This window comes from Callospermophilus lateralis, chromosome 4 (genome assembly GCF_048772815.1).
Source record: "Callospermophilus lateralis isolate mCalLat2 chromosome 4, mCalLat2.hap1, whole genome shotgun sequence".
In the NCBI taxonomy this organism is placed as follows: Eukaryota; Metazoa; Chordata; class Mammalia; order Rodentia; family Sciuridae; genus Callospermophilus; species Callospermophilus lateralis.
In genome coordinates this window covers 22,036,994-22,061,034 of record NC_135308.1, presented here as the reverse complement: position 1 = coordinate 22,061,034, position 24,041 = coordinate 22,036,994, and the positions used below count along the sequence as shown (strand labels likewise).

At 35.8% G+C, this 24,041-nt stretch overlaps 1 protein-coding gene across 1 annotated transcript; it reads left to right on the top strand.

Moving 5' to 3' along the window:
• Positions 1–79: 79 nt before the first annotated feature.
• Cbr4 (carbonyl reductase 4) lies at positions 80–23,444 on the top strand. Its single transcript, XM_076852355.1, has 5 exons — positions 80–378; positions 3,332–3,452; positions 4,175–4,311; positions 6,741–6,875; positions 23,266–23,444. Exons 1-5 carry the CDS (start codon positions 237–239, stop codon positions 23,442–23,444), a joined length of 714 nt encoding a protein of 237 aa, XP_076708470.1. The 5' UTR covers positions 80–236.
• Positions 23,445–24,041: the final 597 nt, after the last annotated feature.

Below are 24,041 nucleotides of genomic sequence, written 5' to 3'. Positions count from 1 at the left end.
GACGTCAACACGCTGACGACGGAGGTGCGTGCGTGCTGACGTCAGCGCGTTACATCTTACTCTTCGCGGCTTCTTAAATTGCCAGAGTCTGTGGGCTGGAGCTAGCGTCTGCTGGGCTGTTGTGCTGCGGCTTGGCTTTATCTATCCATCCATGTATTTATTTATTTTTTAAAAGCCCGAGGTTCCCTGGAGAAGGGCGGCAGCTCCCAGCCAAGTTTTGGACTCACGGGTTCAAGATGAACAAAGTGTGCGCTATTTTTGGAGGTTCCCGGGGTATTGGCAGGGCAGTAGCCCAGTTAATGGCCCAGAAAGGCTACCGACTGGCGATCATCGCCAGAAATCTGGAAGTGGCCAAAGCCGCCGCAGGTGACCTCGGCGGTAGGTACCGAGCTTGTTCAGCTGCGTGACTGCAGTCCCGAGGGCTGAAGCTTCGTGTGTAACACGAGCGACTCAGAGGGTTGGTGATTCAGCCGCGGGTCCCTGGGATAGACCTGTTGTGCAGACCCCTACCTGCTTGCGCCTCAACGCCACCTGCCGCCCAGGGCTGGGCGCCGGGGGATTTTACTAAGAAGTCGCAGTCTTGTTAGTACAAGCCTTCATTTTCCTGCAGCCTTTGCTAGTAGTGAGGAGCTCTGTTTTGGCAGCTGGTAGGAGAAAGCAACTCTACACTTAACTTTATGTAGGGGTCAGGGAATGATCCCTGACTACAGCTACAGGGGTTAAGTCTGGAGAGGTAGACATGCCAGGTAGAAAAAGCTCATTTTGGTTTTCCTGAGAGCTGTTCCTGCCCCTATGTGAATGCCCAAAGCAGTGCATCAGAGAAAACCCCTTTTGGGTGCCAGCCGGTTTTGAGATATATCTGGTTTGCTTTATTACATCTATTAAGAATTGTAAGTCATTGATTCCCTTTTTTGTGAATTTTGTAAGTAATTGGAATTTGTTTGGCTCAGTCCTTTTTATTACCTTCAGTTTTTTTTCTTATTAATGGGTCAGTTATTGTTTTTCAAACTCAAGTCTCTTGATGGTAAGGGTAAAAATGACGTCTGAGGGTTTGAAGATACTAAGACCGAAACAATTAGTAGAAGAGAGAAGAATACTAGTAACTTATTATCAGGAAGGCTTTGGGAGGAATAGAATCGTGGGGATGTTAAGTTTTGTGTTTTGTTTTTAAAAGAAGTTGCTGATAGGTTTGGTACCACCAGCTTAGACTCATTGTTTCCTTAGTTTGGGAAAATACTTGGCTCTCTAAAATTACAACTGGAGAATTTCCATGAAAGAAAGAAGTCTTTCAGCCCATATTCATTGCCAGTATATGACCAACGAGGGAAAAAATGGTGCTCCTTGCTGGGTTATGCTGTTTGCTGGGTTAAACCATCGGTGTTTGCTGATTAGATTAAAAACCATTAGTTGAGTTTTAGAGGATAATTGTGGACCAATAAGTCTTCACATGAAAGCCAGGAGTGAGACAGGTGATGCTTTTGGGCATTTCATTTCCTTGAATCATGTGTTCCCCGCGTGACTGATTTTCATTAGTAAAGTGTGATTTTTTCCCAGGTGTCTTACTGTTCCCAAAGGCATGAGGGGATAATGTTAGTGTATACATATTTGGCAAAATCAGGCAGAAAATAAGCAATTATTTTAGTTTATAAAAATTGTACCATTTAGAGTATAGATATACCTGAGTTGAAAATGTGGTGTGCATTCAGTAGAAACCAGTTCTTTCAGGCTGGGATTGTGGCTCAGCAGTAGAACCTAGCATGTGTGAGGCCCTGGGTTTGATCCTCATCACCACATAAAAATAAATAAATAAAATAAAGGTATTGTGTCCAACTATTAAAAAGAAAGAAAGAAACCAGTTCTTTAAATTTGAAATGGCTGGGCCTAATGGCACATGCCTATACTCCCAGTGACCCAAGAGGCTGAGGCAGGAAGATGACAAGTTCAAGGCCAGCCTCAGTAACATAGCCAGGCCCTAACAAATGAGTGAGACCTTGTTTCAAAAACAAAACAATTTTGAATTGGGATCTACCCCAGGCTAGTGATATGCAGGATGATACTCTCTTGATGCCGGGCAGTGCAACAAGCCCTAGCTCCCAGGCAGCCATGCAGTCAGGAGGGGAGACACCCCATACTCTGCAGTATACAGTACTGCTTAGCTTCCTGTTTGGAAGGTTAGGTGCATGAAATGCATTTTCAACCTATGATATTTTCACCCTATGATGGGCTTATCTAGATGTAACCCCATCATAAATCAAGGAACATGTATTAAAATGGTAGATTATTAAGTAGGGAATATTTTATTTTCCTTTGAAGTATGATTTTTTGGCATTTAAACAATTTTTGTAAAGTGGCTATTTTAGAGAGGTAACAATTACTTTTAGTAAAAATGATTTGTAGTTTTAGCTCTTTTTTTATGGCTTTCTTTGTTGTCTCATCTATACTGATGGTCAGGCTTTTATATATATATTATATACGTACAAAAATAGTTTATTTTTAGGGCTTAAAAAATAACAACAAAAAAGAAACCTTGGAGTTTATCCTCAGGACTAAAGAAACAAATTCAACCTAAAGAATTAGACATAAGTTTCAGACAAGGAATATGAACCCAGAAGACTGTTGAATTGGGCATAACAGGTTTAGTGTTAAAGCTATAAACATTATTATGAATCTTAACAAAGCACTGCAAATTTGAAAAAGGATCGCACAATTTTATAGATTCAAAACAAAGTTTTATTAAAAAACAACAACAACAACAACAACAAAAACAAACAATCTAAGAGCCAGGATCTCTTAGCCAGGTGCTGTAGTATATGTCTGTAATGTCAGTGACACCTGAGGATGAGGCAGAAGGATTGAAGTTCAGGGTCAGCTTTAGCAACTTAGTGAGGGAACTGTCTCAAAATAAAAAGGGATGGGCATGGAAGGAGGTAAAGTGGCCCTGGGTTCAATCCGCAGTTAAAAAAAAAAAAAAAAAAAAAAAAAAAAAAGCCAAGGTTTCTTTGTTTCCCAGGCTAGCCTTGAACTCCTGGGCTCAAGCTATCTTCCTCAGCTTCCAGGATGACTGTAATTACAGGTGTGTGCAACTGTGCCCTGCAAAAAAACAACAAAACTTTCCAAAGTTTTCAAATCAACTTTTATTATATTACTTTCTTATTCCCTGCCCACCCCATCCCAGTTTAATTTGACAAGTGAGAGCAGGAACCTATGAAATACTTATCTTTTATCTCTAGGGTTAGCACAAGCCTACCATGTAGTAGGGGCTTAACAAATGTGTACTGTGTAGATTCAAAATTTAAGTTATAATTAATTCTAATGTAACTTTGTTTTGTAGGAAATCATTTAGCATTTAGCTGTGATGTTGCTAAAGAACATGATGTTCAAAATACGTTTGAAGAGATGGAGAAACATTTAGGTCAAGTAAATTTTTTGGTAAATGCAGCTGGTATTAACAGGTTGGTCATAGATTTAAGTAAATTTCTAAGTTTTTTCTTTTTAACCCATTTAGGCTTTTGATTAGTATCAGTTAATGTATTAGTTAAGTTTTTTTACTTGTAAGAAAAAGTGTGTGTTTTAAAACTTTTCTGTACATTCTTTTCTTTCATATTGAAATAAGTGTCTAGTTTGATCAGTTTTAATATTTTAATCCTCATCAATATTGAGCTATTGAATGTTTCTATAACTCTGAAGGCTGTTTCTTCTCAATACTTCCACATAGCTAACCAGTATTCTGAATTCTGTCATCGTGTGTGTGTGTGTGTGTGTGTGTGTGTGTGTACATGTATTTTTTTTTGTGGGGGGAGTACATGAACTGATGGAATTATAGGGTAGGCATTCTTTTATAAAAAATAGATGAATTTAGAATAATATACTAATTGTTGTGCTAAACAAGGCTTAGAATGGCAATTGCTTAGACTATTCAAAATATTTTGGCTACATGGTACTACTTTTAGCAATTTGGAATGTTTGTCACTCTAATTGAAATGGGTAGGAACTACCTTCCAAGTGGATCCTTTCTAAAGGCTTATCATTTATCACAAGCCAAGGTCAAAATAGTACCCTCTAGGTATTCTATCTCAGATATGAAGAACTTCTTACACTCTTTCCATCAAAATGTTACCTATGTCTTGACTTAAAAAAAATTGTTATTAATTTACATGCTATTTATTTTTTGTAGGGATAGTCTTTTAGTAAGAACAAAAACTGAAGATATGATATCTCAACTTAATACTAATCTCTTGGGTTCTATGCTGACTTGTAAAGCTGCCATGAGGACTATGATTCAACAACAGGGAGGGTCTATTGTTAATGTAGGTGAGTTTTTATCTTTGTGGGTTTATAATTATTGTGTATTACCATAAGCATATTTAATCCACTAATTTGTAACTTTCACTTATGAAATTTATCTTTGTATTATCTGTTGGGAAGATTTAACTAGCTAATCAGTGAGTAAAACAGGAATCACAAATTCACTACCTGATGGGGTGGGCAGATGTTGACCACCAAGTATTAGACAATGGCAGTAGAGGCCATGTGATAAATGACCGAAGACATCTAGGTTCAGTTGGTGTTCAGATCTAGTCAATTTTTGGTGTGTATGAATGTGGTTCCAGTTTTGCTAATAATTTTGATTTTTCAAGAGAAATTGGGCATCCTAATTTTTATGCAAAGCCTAATTTAAATTTTTATGTGAAGCCTAATTTTAAAAATATAGACAAAGAATTAAAAAAAATTGTGGACACTGGGTAGTAAACAACAATTATTGTAGTAGTTGCATAAATTTGCAGAAGTTATAGTGACACACTTTCAGACCTTTGAACATTCCTGCATTTTCTAACATGAGCTTTTCAGGGGACACTTTATATCCAAACCATAACAGGAAGTGAAAAATTCATATTTCCTGGTATTTTTACTTTACATTTTCTATCTTTAGATATGTTTAAATACACAAAATACTATCATTACACAAATACTTTACAATTGCCTGCTGTATCTAGGACAGTAACATGCTGTACAGGTTTGTAGCCTAGGAGCAATAGACTGTACCATGTAGCTTGGGGTGTGTAGTAGGCTCTACCATCTTATTTTGTGTAAGTGAACTCTCTGATGTTTGCATGACTATGAAATCACCTAACAGTGGTTACTCTGTATGTGCCTGTCATTAAGCGATGCATGACTGTATAATGTAGGTAAATTTTTAATATTGGATTTGATTATAATAGAAAAAATGGATTTTTTTTTTCTTTCTTTTGGGTACCAGCTATTGAATCCAGAGGCATATCCTTAGCCCTTTTTAACATTTTCTTTAGAGACAAGGTCCTGCTGAGTTGCTTAGGGCCTCACTAAGTTGCTGAGGCTGGCTTTGAACTCAGGATCCTCCTGCACCACTGGGATTATAGGCATGCACCACTGCCCCTGGTGATGTTTTCTTTTTCTAAAGTAAAATTACTTAAAAATTTTTGTGAGCTTGTTTAATTTTTGTATCATAAATACAGGTCAGTGGTGCAGAAAATTACTTCCCCACTTCTGTTTTGCAAGCAATTATTTGCATATAGCTGATATTTTGAATTATAAATAATATAATTTATGACTTATATAAATATAAATTACATATTCTTTAAATGAAGTCACCTAAGTGCCAGGTTTCTGTTCTTGGAGACTAAAAGGCTCAGGGGTCACTCCAGTTGAATTGGGCTGACTGGGCTGCATAAAATAACCACACAAGAGACATAAATACCTTTTCTTTGGGGTTGCTGTGACGCTCCTCTGACCTTAAGGGTCCGCAGGAAGAGAGAGCAAGAGCACATGCTGACCCCTTTTATTGAGGAGAAGCTATTCAAATGAGGCAAGGTGTCAGGTTTCAGGGGGCTGAGTCTGTCCTCATGATGTCCACTGTCAGCAGGTTGACTGATATCTGGGTAGGCCATACCCTAGGGTACAGTAAGAGAAGGGGACACACACAAGGCACTTTAATAGAAGATTCTATCCTAAACAGGGCAAGAAGTTATATTACAAAGGAACAGGTGAGCATAGCTTCACCCATGGGGCTGTAGCAAGACACACACATGCACAAGACACCGACCCTCGAACCCAAGAAGGGTGGGGGAAGCTCTGCCACATTTCTGTGACTGAGCGCCTCAGCACCCAGCCGGGGAGTGTGACCCAGTCACGTGCAAGGTTGGTCTCCCACACCTAAGAATCTTTAGTAGGCAGTACAAGTTATATCACTGAAAGCAACAAAATTGCACATTTATGAAAAGTTATAATTGAAGTGGAACTGGTAAGTTTAGATCAACAGTAGTTCTAATTTAGTGAGATTTATCTTCAGATGAATTTAGGTAGAAGTATTTCCTTACATCTAGTTGTAGAAAGGTAAAATTAATTAGACTTTTTCTGGCTTCAATCTCTTCCTACTGGAAGCCATTATAAGCCACAGAATTTTCATTATAGCTGACCTACTCAGAGATTGGAATGCTTTGCATTCTAGATTGGCTTGCAAGCCTCCTACTTGGCACTTGTGGTTTTACACCAGCTTCATTCCTATCTTATTTTCTGTGTTTGTCTGGAGCATACTTGGATTCTTAAAGTCTTACTACTCAAATGACAGTGGGTAGAATTACTAATGTGAGTAAAGGATAAGATAAAAGTGTTTTACCTTTTTTATTTGTTTACTATAAATTATCTGAATTTTTTATATAATTCCTATGAATTGGTTTGAATTTTCTTACTTTCTTTTCTTCTAGGAAGTATTATCGGTTTAAAAGGCAATTCTGGCCAGTCTGTGTATAGTGCCAGTAAAGGAGGATTGGTTGGATTTTCACGTGCACTTGCTAAAGAGGTAGCACGAAAGAAAATTAGAGTGAATGTAGTTGCACCAGGTCAGTAAAACCTTTTTATTTATTTATTTATTTATTTATTTTTTTAATTTTATTTTTTTATTGGTTATTCAAAACATTACAAAGATTTCAGAATCACATCGGTTACACATCCACATTTTTACATAATACCATAATAGTAACTGTTGTATTCTGCTACCTTTCCTATCCTCTACTATCCCCCCTCCCCTCCCCTCCCCTCCCATCTTCTCTCTCTACCCCATCTACTGTAATTCATTTCTCTCCTTATTTTTTTTCCCATTCCCCTCACAAACTCTTATATGTAATTTTGTATAACAATGAGGGTCTCCTTCCATTTCCAAGCAATTTCCCTTTTCTCTCCCTTTCCCTCCCACTTCATGACTCTGCTTAATGTTAATCTTTTCCTCCTGCTCTTCCTCCCTGCTCTGTTCTTGGTTGCTCTCATTATATCAAAGAAGACATTTGGCATTTGTTTTTTAGGGATTGGCTAGCTTCACTTAGCATAATCTGCTCTAGTGCCATCCATTTCCCTGCAAATTCCATGATTTTGTCATTTCTTAGTGCTGCGTAGTACTCCATTGTGTATAAATGCCACATTTTTTTTTATCCATTCATCTATTGAGGGGCATCGGGGTTGGTTCCACAGTCTAGCTATTGTGAATTGTGCTGCTATGAACATCGATGTGGCAGTATCCCTTTAGTACGCTCTTTTGAGGTCTTCAGGGAATAGTCCGAGAAGGGCAATAGCTGGGTCAAATGGTGGTTCCATTCCCAGCTTTCCCAGGAATCTCCATACTGCTTTCCATATTGGCCTCACCATTTTGCAGTCCCACCAGCAATGTACAAGAGTACCCTTTTCCCCACATCCTCGCCAGCACTTGTTATTGTTCGACTTCATAATGGCTGCCAATCTTACTGGAGTGAGATGGTATCTTAGGGTGGTTTTGATTTGCATTTCTCTGACTGCTAGAGATGGTGAGCATTTTTTCATGTACTTGTTGATTGATTGTATGTCCTCCTCTGAGAAGTGTCTGTTCAGGTCTTTGGCCCATTTGTTGATTGGGTTATTTGTTTTCTTATTGTTTAATTTTTTGAGTTCTTTGTATACTCTGGATATTAGGGCTCTATCTGAAGTGTGAGGAGTAAAAATTTGTTCCCATGATGTAGGCTCCCTATTTACCTCTCTTATTGTTTCTCTTGCTGAGAAAAAACTTTTTAGTTTAAGTAAGTCCCATTTGTTGATTCTTGTTTTTAACTCTTATGCTATGGGTGTCCTATTAAGGAATTTGGAGCCCGACCCCACAATATGTAGATCGGAGCCAACCTTTTCATCTATCAGACGCATAGTCTCTGATTTGATATCAAGGTCCTTGATCCATTTTGAGTTAACTTTTGTGCATGGCTAGAGGAGGGGATTCAGTTTCATTTTATTGCATATGGATTTCCAGTTTTCCCAGCACCATTTGTTGAAGATGCTATCCTTCCTCCATTGCATGCTTTTAGCCCCTTTATCGAATATAAGATAGTTGTAATTTTGTGGATTGGTTTCTGTGTCCTCTATTCTATACCATTGGTCCACCCGCCTGTTTTGGTACCAGTACCATGCTGTTTTTGTTACTATTGCTTTGTAGTACAGTTTGAAATCTGGTATCGCTACACCTCCTGATTCACACTTCCTGCTTAGAATTGCTTTTGCTATTCTGGGTCTTTTATTTTTCCATATGAATTTCATGATTGCTTTATCTATTTCTACAAGAAATGCCATTGGGATTTTGATTGGCATTGCATTGAACCTATAGAGAACTTTTGGTAATATTGCCATTTTGATGATGTTAGTTCTGCCTATCCATGAACAGGGTATATTTTTCCATCTTCTGAGATCTTCTTCTATTTCTCTCTTTAGGGTTCTGTAGTTTTCATTGTATAAATCTTTCACCTCTTTTGTTAGGTTGATTCCCAAGTATTTTATTTTTTTTGAGGATATTGTGAATGGGGTAGATGTCCTCATTTCCAGTTCAGAAGATTTGTCGCTGATATACAGGAATGCCTTTGATTTATGCGTGTTGATTTTATATCCAGCCACTTTGCTGAATTCATTTATTAGCTCTAGTAGTTTCTTTGTAGACCCTTTTGTGTCTTCTAGGTATAGGATCATATCATCCGCAAATAGTGATAATTTAAGTTCTTCTTTTCCTATTTTTATGCCTTTAATTTCTTTCGTCTGTCTAATTGCTCTGGCCAGTGTTTCGAGAACTATATTGAATAGAAGTGGTGAGAGAGGGCATCCCTGTCTTGTTCCAGATTTTAGAGGGAATGCCTTCAGTTTTTTTCCATTTAGAATGATGCTAGCCTGAGGCTTAGCATATATAGCTTTTATAATTTTGAGGTAAGTTCCTGTTATCCCTAGTTTTTCTAATGTTTTGAACATAAAGGGATGCTGTACTTTGTCGAATGCTTTTTCTGCGTCCACTGAGATGATCATATGGTTCTTATCTTTAAGTGTATTGATGTGGTGAATAACGTTTATTGATTTCCGTATATTGAACCAGCCTTGCATCCCAGGGATGAATCCTACTTGATCATGGTGCACAATCTTTTTGATATGTTTTTGTATACGATTTGCCAGAATTTTATTGAGGATTTTTGCATCTAAATTCATTAGGGATATTGGTCTGTAGTTTTCTTTCTTTGAGGTGTCCTTCTCTGGTTTGGGAATCAGGGTGATATTGGCCTCATAGAATGAATTTGGGAGTTCTCCCTCTTTTTCTATCTCCTGAAATAGATTATGGAGTATTGGTATTAGTTCCTCTTTAAAGGTTTTGTAAAACTCTGCTGTATATCCATCCGTTCCTGGGCTTTTCTTGGTTGGTAGTCTTTTGATGGCTTCTTCTATTTCCTCCCTTGATATTGATCTGTTTAGGTTGTTTATATCTTCCTGATTCAATCTGGGTAGTTCATATGTCTCAAGGAATTTATCTATGCCTTCACTATCTTCTATTTTATTAGAGTATAGGGTTTCAAAATAATTTCTAATTATCGTCTGTATTTCTGAATTGTCTGTTGTGATGTTGCCTTTTTCATCCCGTAAGCTAGTAATTTGGGTTTTCTTTCTTCTTCTCTTTGTTAGTGTGGTTAGTGGTCTATCAATCTTATTTATTTTTTCAAAGAACCAACTTTTAGTTTTGTCAATTTTTTCGATTGTTTCTTTTGTTTCGATTTCATTGATTTCTGCTCTAATTTTAATTATTTCTTGCCTTCTACTGTATTTGCTGCTGATTTGTTCTTCTTTTTCTAAGGCTTCGAGGTGTAGTATGAGGTCATTTATTTGTTGGCTTTTCCTTCTTTTAAGGAATGAACTCCATGAAATGAATTTTCCTCTTAGTACTGCTTTCATAGTGTCCCAAAGATTTTGATATGTTGTTTCTGACTTTTCGTTTACCTCTAAGAATTTTTTAATTTCCTCTTTGATGTCTTCTGTAACCCTTTGTTCATTCAGTAGCATATTGTTTAATCTCCATTTGATGTAGGGTTTTTCCTTTCTTATTTTATTATTGACTTCCAATTTCATTCCATTATGATCAGATAAAATGCATGGTAGTATCTCAACTCCTTTGTAATTGCTAAGCTTTGCCCTGTGACATAATATATGGTCTGTTTTTGAGAAGGATCCATGTGCTGCTGAGAAGAAAGTGTATCCGCTTGATGTTGGGTGGTATATTCTGTATATATCAATTAAGTCCAAGTTATTAATTGTATTATTGAGCTCTATGTTTTCTTTATTCAATTTTTGTTTGGAAGATCTGTCCATTGGTGAGAGAGGTGTGTTAAAATCTCCCATGATTATTGTTTTGTGGTCTATTAGACTCTTGAGCTTGAGAAGAGTTTGTTTGATGAACGTAGCTGCACCATTGTTTGGGGCATATATATTAATGATCGTCAAGTCTTGTTGGTGTATGGTTCCCTTGAGCAGTATGTAGTGTCCTTGTTTATCCCTTTTGATTAACTTTGGCTTGAAGTCTATTTTATTTGATACAAGTATGGACACCCCTGCTTGCTTCCGGGGTCCGTATGAGTGATTTGATTTTTCCCAACCTTTCACCTTCAGTCTGTGTATGTCTTTTCCTATCAGATGAGTCTCCTGTAGGCAGCATATTGTTGGATCTTTTTTTTTAATCCATTCTACTAGCCTATGTCTTTTGATTGGTGCATTTAAGCCATTAACATTTAGGGTTACTATTGAGATATGGTTTGTATTTCCAGCCATATTTGGTTATGTACAATACTTAACATGATTTGTTTTTCCTCTATGCTTAGTTTTTCCTGTATTGTGCTCCCTCCCGTTGTTGGTTTTCATTGTTATGTTTCATTTCCTCTTCCTGTAATGTTTTGCCAAGGATGTTTTGAAGAGCTGGTTTTCTAGCTGCAAATTCTTTTAACTTTTGCTTATCGTGGAAGATTTTTATTTCATCTTCAATCCTGAAGCTTAATTTCAGTGGATACATGATTCTTGGTTGGAACCCTTTTTCTTTCAGCGTTTGAAATATGTTGTTCCAGGATCTTCTAGCTTTCAGAGTCTGTGTTGAAAGATCAGCAGTTATCCTGATTGGTTTACCCCTAAATGTAATCTGCTTCCTCTCTCTTGTGGCTTTAAGATTCTCTCCTTTTCTGTATGTTGGGCATCTTCATTATTATTTGTCTTGGTGTGGATCTCTTATGGTTTTGTATATTCAGTGTCCTGTAGGCTTCTAGTATTTGAATTTCTTTTTCATTCTTTAAGTCTGGGAAGTTTTCTAGTATTATTTCATTGAATAGATTGCTCATTCCCTTGGTTTGGACCTCTGTACCCTCTTGTATCCCAATAACTCTTAGGTTTGGTTTCTTAATGTTATCCCATAATTCTTGGATGTTCTGCTCATGATTTCTTAACATTCTCGCTGAGCTGTCTATGTTCTTTTCAAGTTGAAAAACTTTGTCTTCGTTGTCTGAAGTTCTATCTTCCAAGTGTTCTACTCTGCTGGTAATACTCTCATTTGAGTTTTTAATTTGGTTTATTGTTTCCTGCATTTCCAGGATTTCTGTTTGTTTGTTTTTTATATCCTCTATCTCCCTATAGAGTTGATCTTTTGCTTCTTGGATTTGTTTATGTAATTCATTGTCAAAGTGATTTTTCATTGTCTGAATTTGATGAATAATGTCTTCCTTGAGACTCCAGATCATCTGAAGCATGTATATCCTGAACTCTTTGTCTGACATTCCATCAGCTGCAAATATTACCTCATCTAATGTTGAATTGACCTGTATTGTTTGTGGTCCTTTCTTTCCTTGTCTTTTCATACTGCTCATGATTCTTTCTAGCTTTGTGAAACTGTTGAGTTAATGTTTTTCCCCTTATATATTTGTATTGTTCTTGAATAGCTCCAATATCCCTCTTTTGCGGAGAAAGACAATGTTAACAGATCCCAATATCAACAGTACATTATCTAAGGACAAGTTTTCATTATTAATACATTTATAGTTAGATTCTAAGACTATAGATATTGGATTTAATTATTACTTAAGAATATATTCCTTAGTTTCATAAAAGGCGTACCATATCTGGTGGCATATAGAAAACTTAATTTCAGACGAAGGATGTTATACTTAAAGAGAAAGGAGTGAGGGAATGAGGTTAAACTAACTTAGCACCTTTGGAGAACTCTAACCACTCGACTGGTAATTTATGGAAGAATGTATAGACTCAACCTCCTATTTAGATAGTTACCCTATGTATAGATAGCAAAAGTTAGGAGATTGAAAGTGGTATAGAGAGAATATGAATTAAAAAAAGAAAAAGAAAAGAAAAGAAATAACAAGGAAGAAAAGAGAAATAAGAGAAGGGAAAGGGAAGTAAGATAGAAATACAGAAAAAAAAATAGGGGGGAGGTGGGGTATATGCAGTTCCTCTATATTATATTACTTTGGTAATTCAGTTGTTCATGCTCAGTTCTTGGTTTCACATATGCTGAAGTTGTGGAAGAGAGAGAAGAAAAGAGAAAGAGAGGAAAAAAAAAATAGTCTCTCAGAACACTGTTTTCCTTGCTTCCAGTAGGTGGCGTTGTCTATTCCTAGTTTGAGCCTCTGTATTCAGGGTGGTGGGTATAGCCAGTGTGAAGGGAAATGAGCTTCCACCTGTATCTTCCCTACTCTAGTCTCTGAGGTAGAAACCAGGTGCCTCTACAGTTGTTGTTTTGTGTTGATAGCTACAATCCCCAAAAGCTTGTGGGAAATATTTTGAGTTATCTCAGCTAAGGGTGGGGGAGTTGGAAACCGGGTACCTGGATCAGCCGCAACTGTGCTGGTAGCCACACCCACTTTGATGGGTTTTAAGGGTTGATGGGCTTCCTGGAGACTAGCGCTCGGGGCGGGACCGGACTTCCTCCTCCGGTCTGGCTGAGCGGCTGGCGCCTTCCTGCTCCGGTCTGGCTGGGCGGCTGTCGCGGCTTCCTGCTCCGGTCTGGCTGGGCGGCTGTCGCGGCTTCCTGCTCCGGTCTGGCTGGGCGGCTGTCGCGGCTTCCTGCTCCGGTCTCTTTTTATTTATTTATTAAAAATTTTTTTTTTAGTTGTAGAAGGACACAATATCTTTATTTTATTTACTTTGATGTGGTGCTGAGGATCAAACCCAGTGCCTCACACATGCTAGTACTCTACCACTGAACCACAATCCCACCCCCAAAATGTTTTATTAAAATAATGATTATGATTTTTTTTTTCTAGAGAAGCCATTAATTTGTCCATCTATGAGTAGTGATTGATTGCCATCTGGGTAGAGTAGTTTTGAGATGATTGTGAAAAGAATCAAGTAATGAACTGGTGACAAGAAAAAAAATCTTTGTATTTCATATTTTATTTAAAATATGTATTTTAAAAAAAATTATACTAATTATGGAACAACTTAAAGTAAAGAGGATCTTAGAGATCACTTATTCTAGGCAGTTTTATAGTTTAGAAAACTGAGCCTAGGATTTGGAGTGACTTACCTAATTGCATTACTAATTTATGGGAAACTTTAAAGCCCCCTAAGATTTCCCTTATAATATTAAAAAATTGAAGTTATTTTGTTATTTTGCTACTCTGTCTACATAAATTACCTGGACCATTCCAATTTTTTATTTTTACTTTTATATTATTTGCCTTTTGTTAAGTGACTAATTAATAAAATTGCCTAGATTAGTGAAGAGTATAGTAAAAAGGTATTAAAACTCAGATCCACATTATAACTCATTAGCTGCCATGCTAGATTTTTGTTAAGTGTTTATTTGAATAAATGTAGTGTTTTCATATACCTTTGCCAGTTAGCCTTGAAATCTTTGTCTTAGTTTTCTATAAATATTTAAGAATTCATTACTTATGTAAAAAAGTTTATTTTGGGTCACTTGTTGTTTGTAAGAAAAGTGGGCTGCAGCAGATCGTTCCCTTTGCAGTCACTAATCTTTCCCCAGCTTTGACCCTAAAGTTGGCGTTTTATTTGACATTTGATGTTGAGCAGCAGGTATCCCTGATTTATCAAAATGACCTGTTAATCCTTTTAGTGTCCTTTATCCCAGTTCATTGTTTAGGCACAAAGACTTGCTAAATTCAGACATTCCAAATCCATGAACATTTGATAACTGACTATAATTCAGATGCACCCATTTTTTGAAAAAATTCCAAAAGCTGCATTTTTATTTCATTATCTTGGCATTGCTTTCTATTTGTGTGTGCTTTATGTGAGCTGATTGATTTTAGTATTAGCTTAGATAATCATCTGTGGTATAAATTATTTTTGATTTGCAACTACATATATCTTCTTCTTTTCAGGATTGTAAAAAGTGTAGGCAATGAAAAGTGAATTCTGCTTCATGATATTTTAAAAGCTGTGTAGTGTAGGGGTAAGCAAGTGTTTCTAAGTCACAGTAACTCATGCAGCCAACTTCCTGAAGTGGCTTCCTGTGTGCAGGGACTGTGTTAGTTCCTGAAGTTTCAAAGATAAGTATTTCCATCACAGGGAGCTAGGCATCTTGGGAAAGACAGACATATAAACAAATAATTACAACATCGTGATGAACTGAAAGTAAAGTTATGTGTAGGTGCAGTGGAAATGCTGAAGAAGGATGGTTTAATTTTGTCTAGAGTGAATTAATTGTCAAGACAATAAGCTAAATAGTGGGAATCCAGTTTGTATACAAAGAGTGTTAGGGAAGTGTGGTATACCCTTTCTTAACTTACTTTCCAGTGCAGTTAATACTGTGGATAAAAACCTGTTGCTAAAAATGTGGTCATTTTAATAGGGTGACCTTTATTACATTATATTGGTTAAATTTTATCTAGCAGATTTCGTAGTATAAATATGCTTCATTGGTCACAGGCAAAGTACAAATTGAAATAGAATGAATCAATTCCATGGATTATTAACCTTATTTACATAGTAATTTCAACCAGATTCCTTAGCAAATCTTTTAACAGAGCTAACAAATGTAAGAGTTAGCTGACATAAAAAGAAACAAATAATTTTCCTGGGCACCTTAAAATGGAGGTTCCAGATAGTAGGGAAATAGTTAAAAAGCAGATTATAACAAGAAAACCAAGGAACAAGAAATAAATTATGACATTATTCATTGCCCAATATTATTGACTGTTTTAAAGATCAATACTTTCTAAACTTTGATATTACTTTATAAAATAAACTCATCATGGATAAATCTTACTAGTTGGAAAATATTAAAGTATGGGAAACAGAATACTTGATAAATTGAACCTGTAATAGATACATTACTTAAAAATGTTTAAAATAATTTGTACATATTGTACGAGATTTAGTAATACAGAAAGCCATAGAGTGAAAAGTGAGTCAGTCTTGTCTAGACATCATTTCTTTCCTTAAGATCATCACTGTTAATAGTTTCTTCTGTATTTCATGTATAAGCCAATAAATGTGTGTGTGTGTGTGTGTGTGTGTGTGTGTGTGTGTGTGTGTCTCTAAAAACAAATTGTATTATACTAGTCAAATGTTCTTGTTTTATTCATGGAACAATATATATTGGAGATGAATCCATATTATTTTATATAGAGGCACTACACTTTGTTTTGGAAGATAAGTTGTTTTTATTAAAATCCCTACCCTTCTACTTCACTTTTTAAAATAACAGCTTTATGGAAATGTAAGTCATGTCCCATACATTTCACTCATTTTTATGTGTACAACTTCGTGGTTTTAATATGGTCACATAGTTGTTCAATTATTACCTAAATAAATTTTAGAACATTTGCATAATCCCCAAAGAAATACTTTGCCCCTTAGTCCCCATTTCTCTCCAGTTTCCCCAGCTCCTTGCAATCTTAAACTACTTTCTATCTCTCTAGATTGGCCTATTTTGGACATTTTATATACATGGAATCATAAAATAGTTGGAATTTTGTGATTGCTGCATCATCACTTTTAATGGCTGAACTAAAAGATCATAGTGTCTGTTTTTAATTAGGTGTACCCTAATAATGTTTTAGGGGATATACCTATCTTGTTTAACCTATTGCCACTTGATGGACATTTAGGTTGCTTCTGATCTTTTTCTGTTGCAACTAAAAATGCAGTGACAATACTTGTGCATAATTTATCTTGCATATTTGCAAGTGAATGATTGTAATCTGGAAAATAGAATTGCCAAGGCTTGGAGGATCTATGCCTTTTTAATTTGACAAGTAGTGATACATTGAATTTATTTCTATTGGGTGCTTAAGTGTTTTGCTACTGTTATTTTTAAGTTGAAGAGCTTTTGTATTTACCACTTATGAGATAATCTTGTTGACAAACATATGCATGACAGTCTGCTCAGAGCAGGTGTTACTCTGGGTGTTTTTAGGTGCTATTTTGCTTGGTGTTTATTTCTTACACTGTTCCACCCATAAGCATAACAGTAAGACATGCAAATTTGTTCTGGTTAAAATCTTTTTAAAAATGTATGAAAGATGATATGTCATGAGCTTTGTAATGTTTTGAACAACCAATAAAAAGTGTTTTTTATAGCAGATGGACACAGTACCTTTATTTCATTTTTATGTGGTGCTAAGGATCAAACCCAGTGCCTCACATGTGCTAGGCAAGCACTCTACCAACTGAGCTATAGCCCTAGCCCTGTTCTGATTAAAATCTTGATCTAGTTTTTGGCAAGACCCTTGTTTCTTCTTCCTTAAAGAAGTGTCTAGGGTTGAGTTCTTCTCAGATCCTAGAAATATACGGCAGAGAATGGACATCTGAACTTTTAGGTCTGTTATATAGTGCCACATGCCATACTTGATAATATGGGTTATGGATCCTAATCTGAAAATCTGAAGTGCACCAAAATTTAAAACTTTTTTGAGTGCTGATATGGTGAAAAAATTCCACACAATGTTGTGTGATCAGTTGCAGTCAAAGTATGAGTGCACCAACAACATTTTATAAAATTATTACAGGATGTGTATGAGGTATATATGAAACATAAACAAATTTTATGTTTAAACTTGAGGCCCATTCCCAGGGTGTCTCACATTTGTACAAAGATTTCCAAATCTGAAGAAATCTAAAATTTGGGATACTTCTGGTCGGAAGTGTTTTTTTCCCCTCAGTACTCAGTGTAGGGTGCTCTACCACTGAACTATATCCCCAACCTTTTTAATTTTTTTATGTGGCATTCAAGGACTCACTCACTAAGTTGCTGAGGCTGGCCTCCAACCTGCTGTCCTCCTGCCTAAGTCTCTGAGTAGCTGGGGTTTCAGGGTTGTGTCATGTTGCCTGTCACTGGCTCTAACTATTTCTGATAAGGGTACTCAGACTATACTGGTGATAGATAAAATCCTGGTATCTAATTTAAATATAAAGTTTGTTGTGTATAAACATGTCAAAAACTGAAATAGTGACTTAGTAATATGGAAATGAGATGTTGCTGTTTATTTATGCCATGTGGCTAGACAGAAGTGGATGTATGAAATATGTTTCCCTCAGAATTTATGAAATGTAAATTCTCATTGGACAAGAGCCATGCAGTTTTTATGAGCAGCAGTAGTCTTCTTCCTGAAGAGTTCATGTTGAAAAAAGTTTGGTGTAGGGAGTGTGGCTCAGTATTAGAGCACTTGGCTATCATGTGCAAAGCCTGTGCACAATCCCCAGCACCCCGCAAAGGTGTATTGGGTATATCATTAAATCTATAGTAGGAAAATGGAAATGTTCTTAGTTGGTTGAGGGCTTGTCATTTCAGTTATCAATTTACTGATTTAAGGAATGATTGTTTTGTAGCCAGTTGGAAACTTCTAACTGTTCAGTGAAGTAATGCAGCAGCATCATTTGTTGGACAGTGGCACCTACTGGTAGTGATTACTTTTTATAGCTCAGCTTGAAAGTCACTGTAGTATTTGCCTTGGAAAAGGGGGAGTGTAACAAAATTCCTAGAATTTTACAAATTAAAAGTGAAAGATTGGAGAGAGTCTTTTGGTGCACAGAAAGAAAGCATGAACTAGAAAGTGATACAAGCACAAAGATAGATGTGTGGGATGTTTAAGGACTACTCATATCTCTCCTCAGGCCTGTGTATGTGGTATAGAACCCAGGAAGTTTCTTTTATAACATGTCTTAGGTTGTGAATATGTTTATGAGTGAGGATCATAGTTTATAAGTTCAGTATAAAATGACGTATTTGGTAGGTAGAGCCCAGAGTAACTTACCATTAGAGACTAGCTTCACATTTTTGCTTTTATTTCAGATGAACTGGGATAGATAAATGAGGTTTGAAAAGCTGCAGAAAGATTAGGGCTTTTAGTGAAACTATTCTGTATGATACTATAATGGTGGATATCATGACATGCATTTGTCAAAGCCTGTAGAACTAACTGTATAACCTGTGAACCCAGAAGTAAAACTATGGATTTTACTTATCAATATTGGTTCAACTAGTTGGTTCAGTTAACACTAAGGTAAGATGTTAATAATAGGGGAAATTGGGGAGGGCAGTGTGATAAGGGGGCTTGTAGATATAACTTCCTGTCCTTTCTGCTCAGTTTTTCTATAAGCCTAAAGTTGTTCTAAAATAAAGTCTATTATTTAGAAAAGGCTGTCAATAATGATGAAAGAAAGTCTTGATATGTTCTTGTCCTTTATATCAAACATAATCTAAGAGGGAAAACCCAATATATATTGATGTATGGATTTATCCCTTCCTATCAACTTGGCCTCTCTTTACTTTTAGACTTTTTTTTTTTTTTTTTTTGGTATTGAGATTGAACCCAGGGGTGCTTAGGTCCATTGAGCTAGGTCCCCAGCCCTTTTCATTTTTTATTTTGAGACAGAGTCTCACTAACTTGTTAGGGCCTCGCTAAGTTGCTGAGGCTGGCTTTGAACTTGTGATCCTCCTTCCTCAGCCTTCTGAGCTACTGGGGATCACAGGTGTGTGCCAGTGTTCCTGACTACTTCTAGATTTTTATTACAGTGTTCATTGATGGTTAGCAGCTATTCCATGAGATTTGTTATTCCATGTATTTGTGCATAGGTGAGTAGAAGTTGTGGTTAGTTTCCTCTAATGAAATAACATTCTTATCTTCCATGGTTGAATAAGTGCAGGGAGAATCTTCCTATGATGTGGGTGGCTGAACACCATGATTTCAGTTCTGAACTTGTAATCATGCTGGACTGAGAGTACCACTCATATTTAGAGATCTCACCTAAATAGACACAGACCTTATCTGTGATTTGCAACCAAATGTAGACTATTAAAAGACCTCATTCAAAGTTTTAAGACCTTATTCAAGGATTTAAGCTGTCATCCTTTGGCTGTTCTCTGTATTTTGCTTGTGTAATTGTTTTTGAGAACCACAGTCTCTCCTCAGTCCATGTCTGTGTTGAAGAGATCATCTTTACATTTCACTGGGATTGCCCATGAACTTGTCTCATTGCCTAAGCCTCTTTGTGTAAGGTTTGCCTGCAGTTCCTCATTCCTTGTTCTAGATATGCTTATTTTCAAGGTAGAAACTCCTTCAAATGGCCTGTCATAGGTTGTGTGGCCTTACTGTTCGTTTCCAAAAGGACAAACATCAGAACTGATGTTCACTAAGAAGCAGGGCAGATCAGTTCCTTTTAGGACAGCATAGATGAAAACTCAGATTAGCATTTGTTCTTTAGGTGTAACTGCTGTACACCTAATAGTGTCAAGAACTGAGGGTCCTTTTAGGGGAGCTCAGTTTCCTCAACTTCAAGTAAAGTTAGCAAGTCATGGAAACTGCTTAATGAGGCATACTTTCATCTTTCAGTCAGAGTAATAGAGCTAAAAATAAGCTCAGAGATCTGTTAGTTTTAATTGACTTCATTCATTAGGGCACAGAAAACAGCCATACATTTTAGACAGTACATAACTTCCTCAGGTCATAGTTTTAATACTGTTAGTAGAGCAAGGAACAGAATCTTGCTTAATGTGTCCTCATCCAGTGGCCTTTTTACCACAAAATGCTGCTTTTGACAAAATGCTACCAGAGCCAGTTAGAAGTTGAAGCTGGAATTTGCTAACCTGTGTTCACAAGATCTTTCTTGCAAATCATTTCTACTGTTCATGTTAGGTTAAAACATACAGTTGATTTTTTCTGCTGAGAGTTTGTAGTTGCTGGGAAGTATTCTATGCCAATTTTATTAGAATTCAAAAAGACCTTAAACTAAAGGATAACTGTATCACAAATTTTAAGAAAATTAGATAAACTTTTTATTTTTATTCATAATTTGAATTTATTCAATAAATGTGAGTTTTCCTTCTAGGATACTATCTGTTCATAAGTCAGGGAGAGGCACCTTGGAAAGTAAGTGTGTTCAAACACTGAAAGCTTTGGATATCAAGAGCCCTCATCATATTGTTCTTAACATGATTGGATGGCATATTGTTTGTTATGACTCTTCACTGTATATTAATTTACAGTTCCCTTGAAATTCTGCAGAGGCTAATTATTAACTGTGTCAACTGTTTTTCCCTTTTTTTTTTTTTTTGGTACTGGGGATTGAACTCAGGTGCACTTGACCACAGAGCCACATCCCAGCCCTATTTTGTATTTTATTTTGAGTTGCTTAGTGCCTCACCATTGCTGAGGCTGAATTTGAACTCACAATCCTCCTGTCTCAGCCTCCTGAGCTGCTGGGATTACAGGCGTTTACCACTGAGCCTGGCTCTGCTTCTCCTTTTATTCTTCCTTTCTTTCATTGTTCTTGATGAAAGAAATTTAAGTAATATTGCTAACTTTTCAAATATATGTGATGAAATTTTGTGGCAGAAGAGTTTTTTATTTCACAATACAATCTCTCACTGAAACACACAAATAATACTAAATTAGTTTTGTTATTTTTGGCCCTTATTACAGACCATCTGAAATTAGTATTGTGTGCATATATTTTTTCATAACTGTTTTTGAGACAGGGTGTGTCACTTAGGCTGATCTTGAACTCCTGGACTCAAGCAATCCTCTTGCTGTAACCTCCTGGGTGGCTGGGACTATAGGCATGCAGCACTGTACCTTGCTATTTGAAAGCTTTTTGTATGAATGCAAAAATAATATGTACTTGTTGTGGACAACTTGAAAAAAACCCAAAAGTACAAAGAAAATAATCCTCACTTGTAATTCTGGTATTTAATGATAACCACTATTTTGGCACATAGTTTCTTAGTTAATAGTATATATTAGCCTTTTTTTGAGCCACATCCCCAGCCCTTTTTATATTTTATTTTGAGTCACCAACTTGCTAAGTTGCTTAGGGTCTCACTAAGATGCTGAGGCTGGCTCTGAACTTTTGATCCTCCTACCTTATCCTCCTGAGCCTCTGGGATTACAGGTGTGTGCCACTGTGCCTGGTTTTTGTTTTTAATAGTGATATAACTGAGTTCATGTATGATTTCCTTTAAATATACAATTTTCATTCATTTTATATTATTCTATAGCATCATTTGTTAATACCTGCATATTTTTCTATTATGTGGATATAATGGTTTATTTAACTAGTTTATTGTTAGCTTGTTTCTAGGTTTTCCCTAACAATCTGACACTGTCATAGACTTCATGATAGTAAATCTATGAATATTTCTCACAATACTTTTAAGAAAATATTAGCTATTTTTAAGTTAAAACCTAAGGTAAATTTCATAGGTCTGTATAATAAACTAGTGGCCTAATTGATTCTTAAGACAGTATTTAATTCACATTTATTATGATACTTTCAATGACAGTTATATTTAGGTTGATTTTATGTATGATTAGTTTAACATAAAGCCAATTTGAAAACTATATTATTAAGATTGCACACTGAACAATCAAGTAGCACATCTAATTTTTAGTCCATCTATTTTTGTGACCTAACTACTACTAACTACTGTTGCTTTCATGTAGATTAATATTTACTTTCTTTTTAAAAACCTAAAAGATTGAGTACTATATAAAATATTGATTGTGGGTTAAGCATTTTATTAGTAACATGTAGTTGTATGTCTCAGATTAATCTTATATTTTCTTAACAAATCTATGTTTTTTTCTTAATATATCAGTTATCATTTAAAATTGGTTGCTTAATATAATATATAGTACTTTATACTGTGGAACTTTATATTTTAAGTGTTCTCTGCAAGCTTTATTGCATACCTATACCAATTTAAATTTTGATTTTTATGAGTATACTCACATTGGAATTGGATATGACTACCAGATTTTGTTCTTATACAGGTATTGGAAACTTTGGACTTTCTAATTATCAATTATCTTGGCCATAGCAAATGGAACTGACTAGTTCTTATCAGAATTGCCAAATTGGTTCATGTGACCATTTTTTTGATGCCTGTCTTCCCTCAACACAACTTCTCACTCTTTTATTCCCACTCAAATGAAATTTAATCATTTCTGTGGCCTTTTATTTATACCTCTATAAGGATACTCACCAGGCTTCCTTACACCATAATTGTGTATATAAGTGATTGTTTCCTCCATGAATTATAGGTTTCCAAAGGAATGGAATTTTGTTTTATTCATGTCTGTATCCACCCATGACATTATATGAGCTTATCTTTTCATTTTGCTAAGAGTTTGGCCGTATACTTGGAGATCATATATTTTAGTGTTCAGTAAATGTTGATTGAGTTAAAGTGAGTAAAATTGTAGAGTGTTTATTTAATTGATAGCAAAACTGTATCTCCAAAACAAGGTTTATTCATCTCATTTTCAGGTGAAAATTCATTTTTTCAAAATTGAGCAAATATCTTAGTGTCTCCTCTCTTCAACTGAATAATCATTTTTATTGACTTATTATAATTATATATAACAGTGGGATTTGTTATAATATATTCATATGTGCTACACACAATAAAACAGTATAATTTGAAGAGTTTCTGAATGACCACTTCTGTTTTAGGATTTGTTCATACAGATATGACGAAAGACTTGAAAGAAGAACAGTTAAAGAAAAGCATTCCTCTTGGAAGGTTTGGAGAAACCATTGAGGTGGCACATGCAATTGTGTTTCTTTTAGAATCACCATATATTACAGGACATGTTCTAGTAGTGGATGGAGGGTTACAACTTGTGGTATAATTTAGAGATTGTTCAGTTATAATGGTGATTAGAATCAAGTCATACTTTAGCTATTGATAAGACAATCATACTACCTGGGTGACACTTGCTAATCAAACCTACTGATGCTACCAATGTTGATTTCCTTCTTTATATAAATGTTTGAAAAGAACAATGTGTGCCCAATTGGTTTATCTAAAGGGTATGAATCGTCTATATTAGCTACCTTTATAGGCCATATCAATTTTAGTATATAGACATTTTGTGAATGACACAAATATATTTATGTTTTGCTTCAAAAATGGAAAAATTATATTGTATAATTGTGATGAATGATTTCATTGTATCAGGCTGAATTTTCTAGAAGTTAACTTCTAGACAGTTGCTAAAATAAGAATTTCCAGAACATTGATTTGTTGTCAGTACTTTAGCAAATTTGCTAAAGTTAGACATTATATTGTTTTGCATATGTTTAGGCAATCAATTTTTTATATGGGTTGGAAAAATAGTATCAATTAGACAACGACATGAATTTAGAGTTGATTTCTTAGAGCAGTATTACTCTTGGTTGAACAGCTGGACAAAATAACCTGTAAATTTAAATGTGGTACAAGTGGC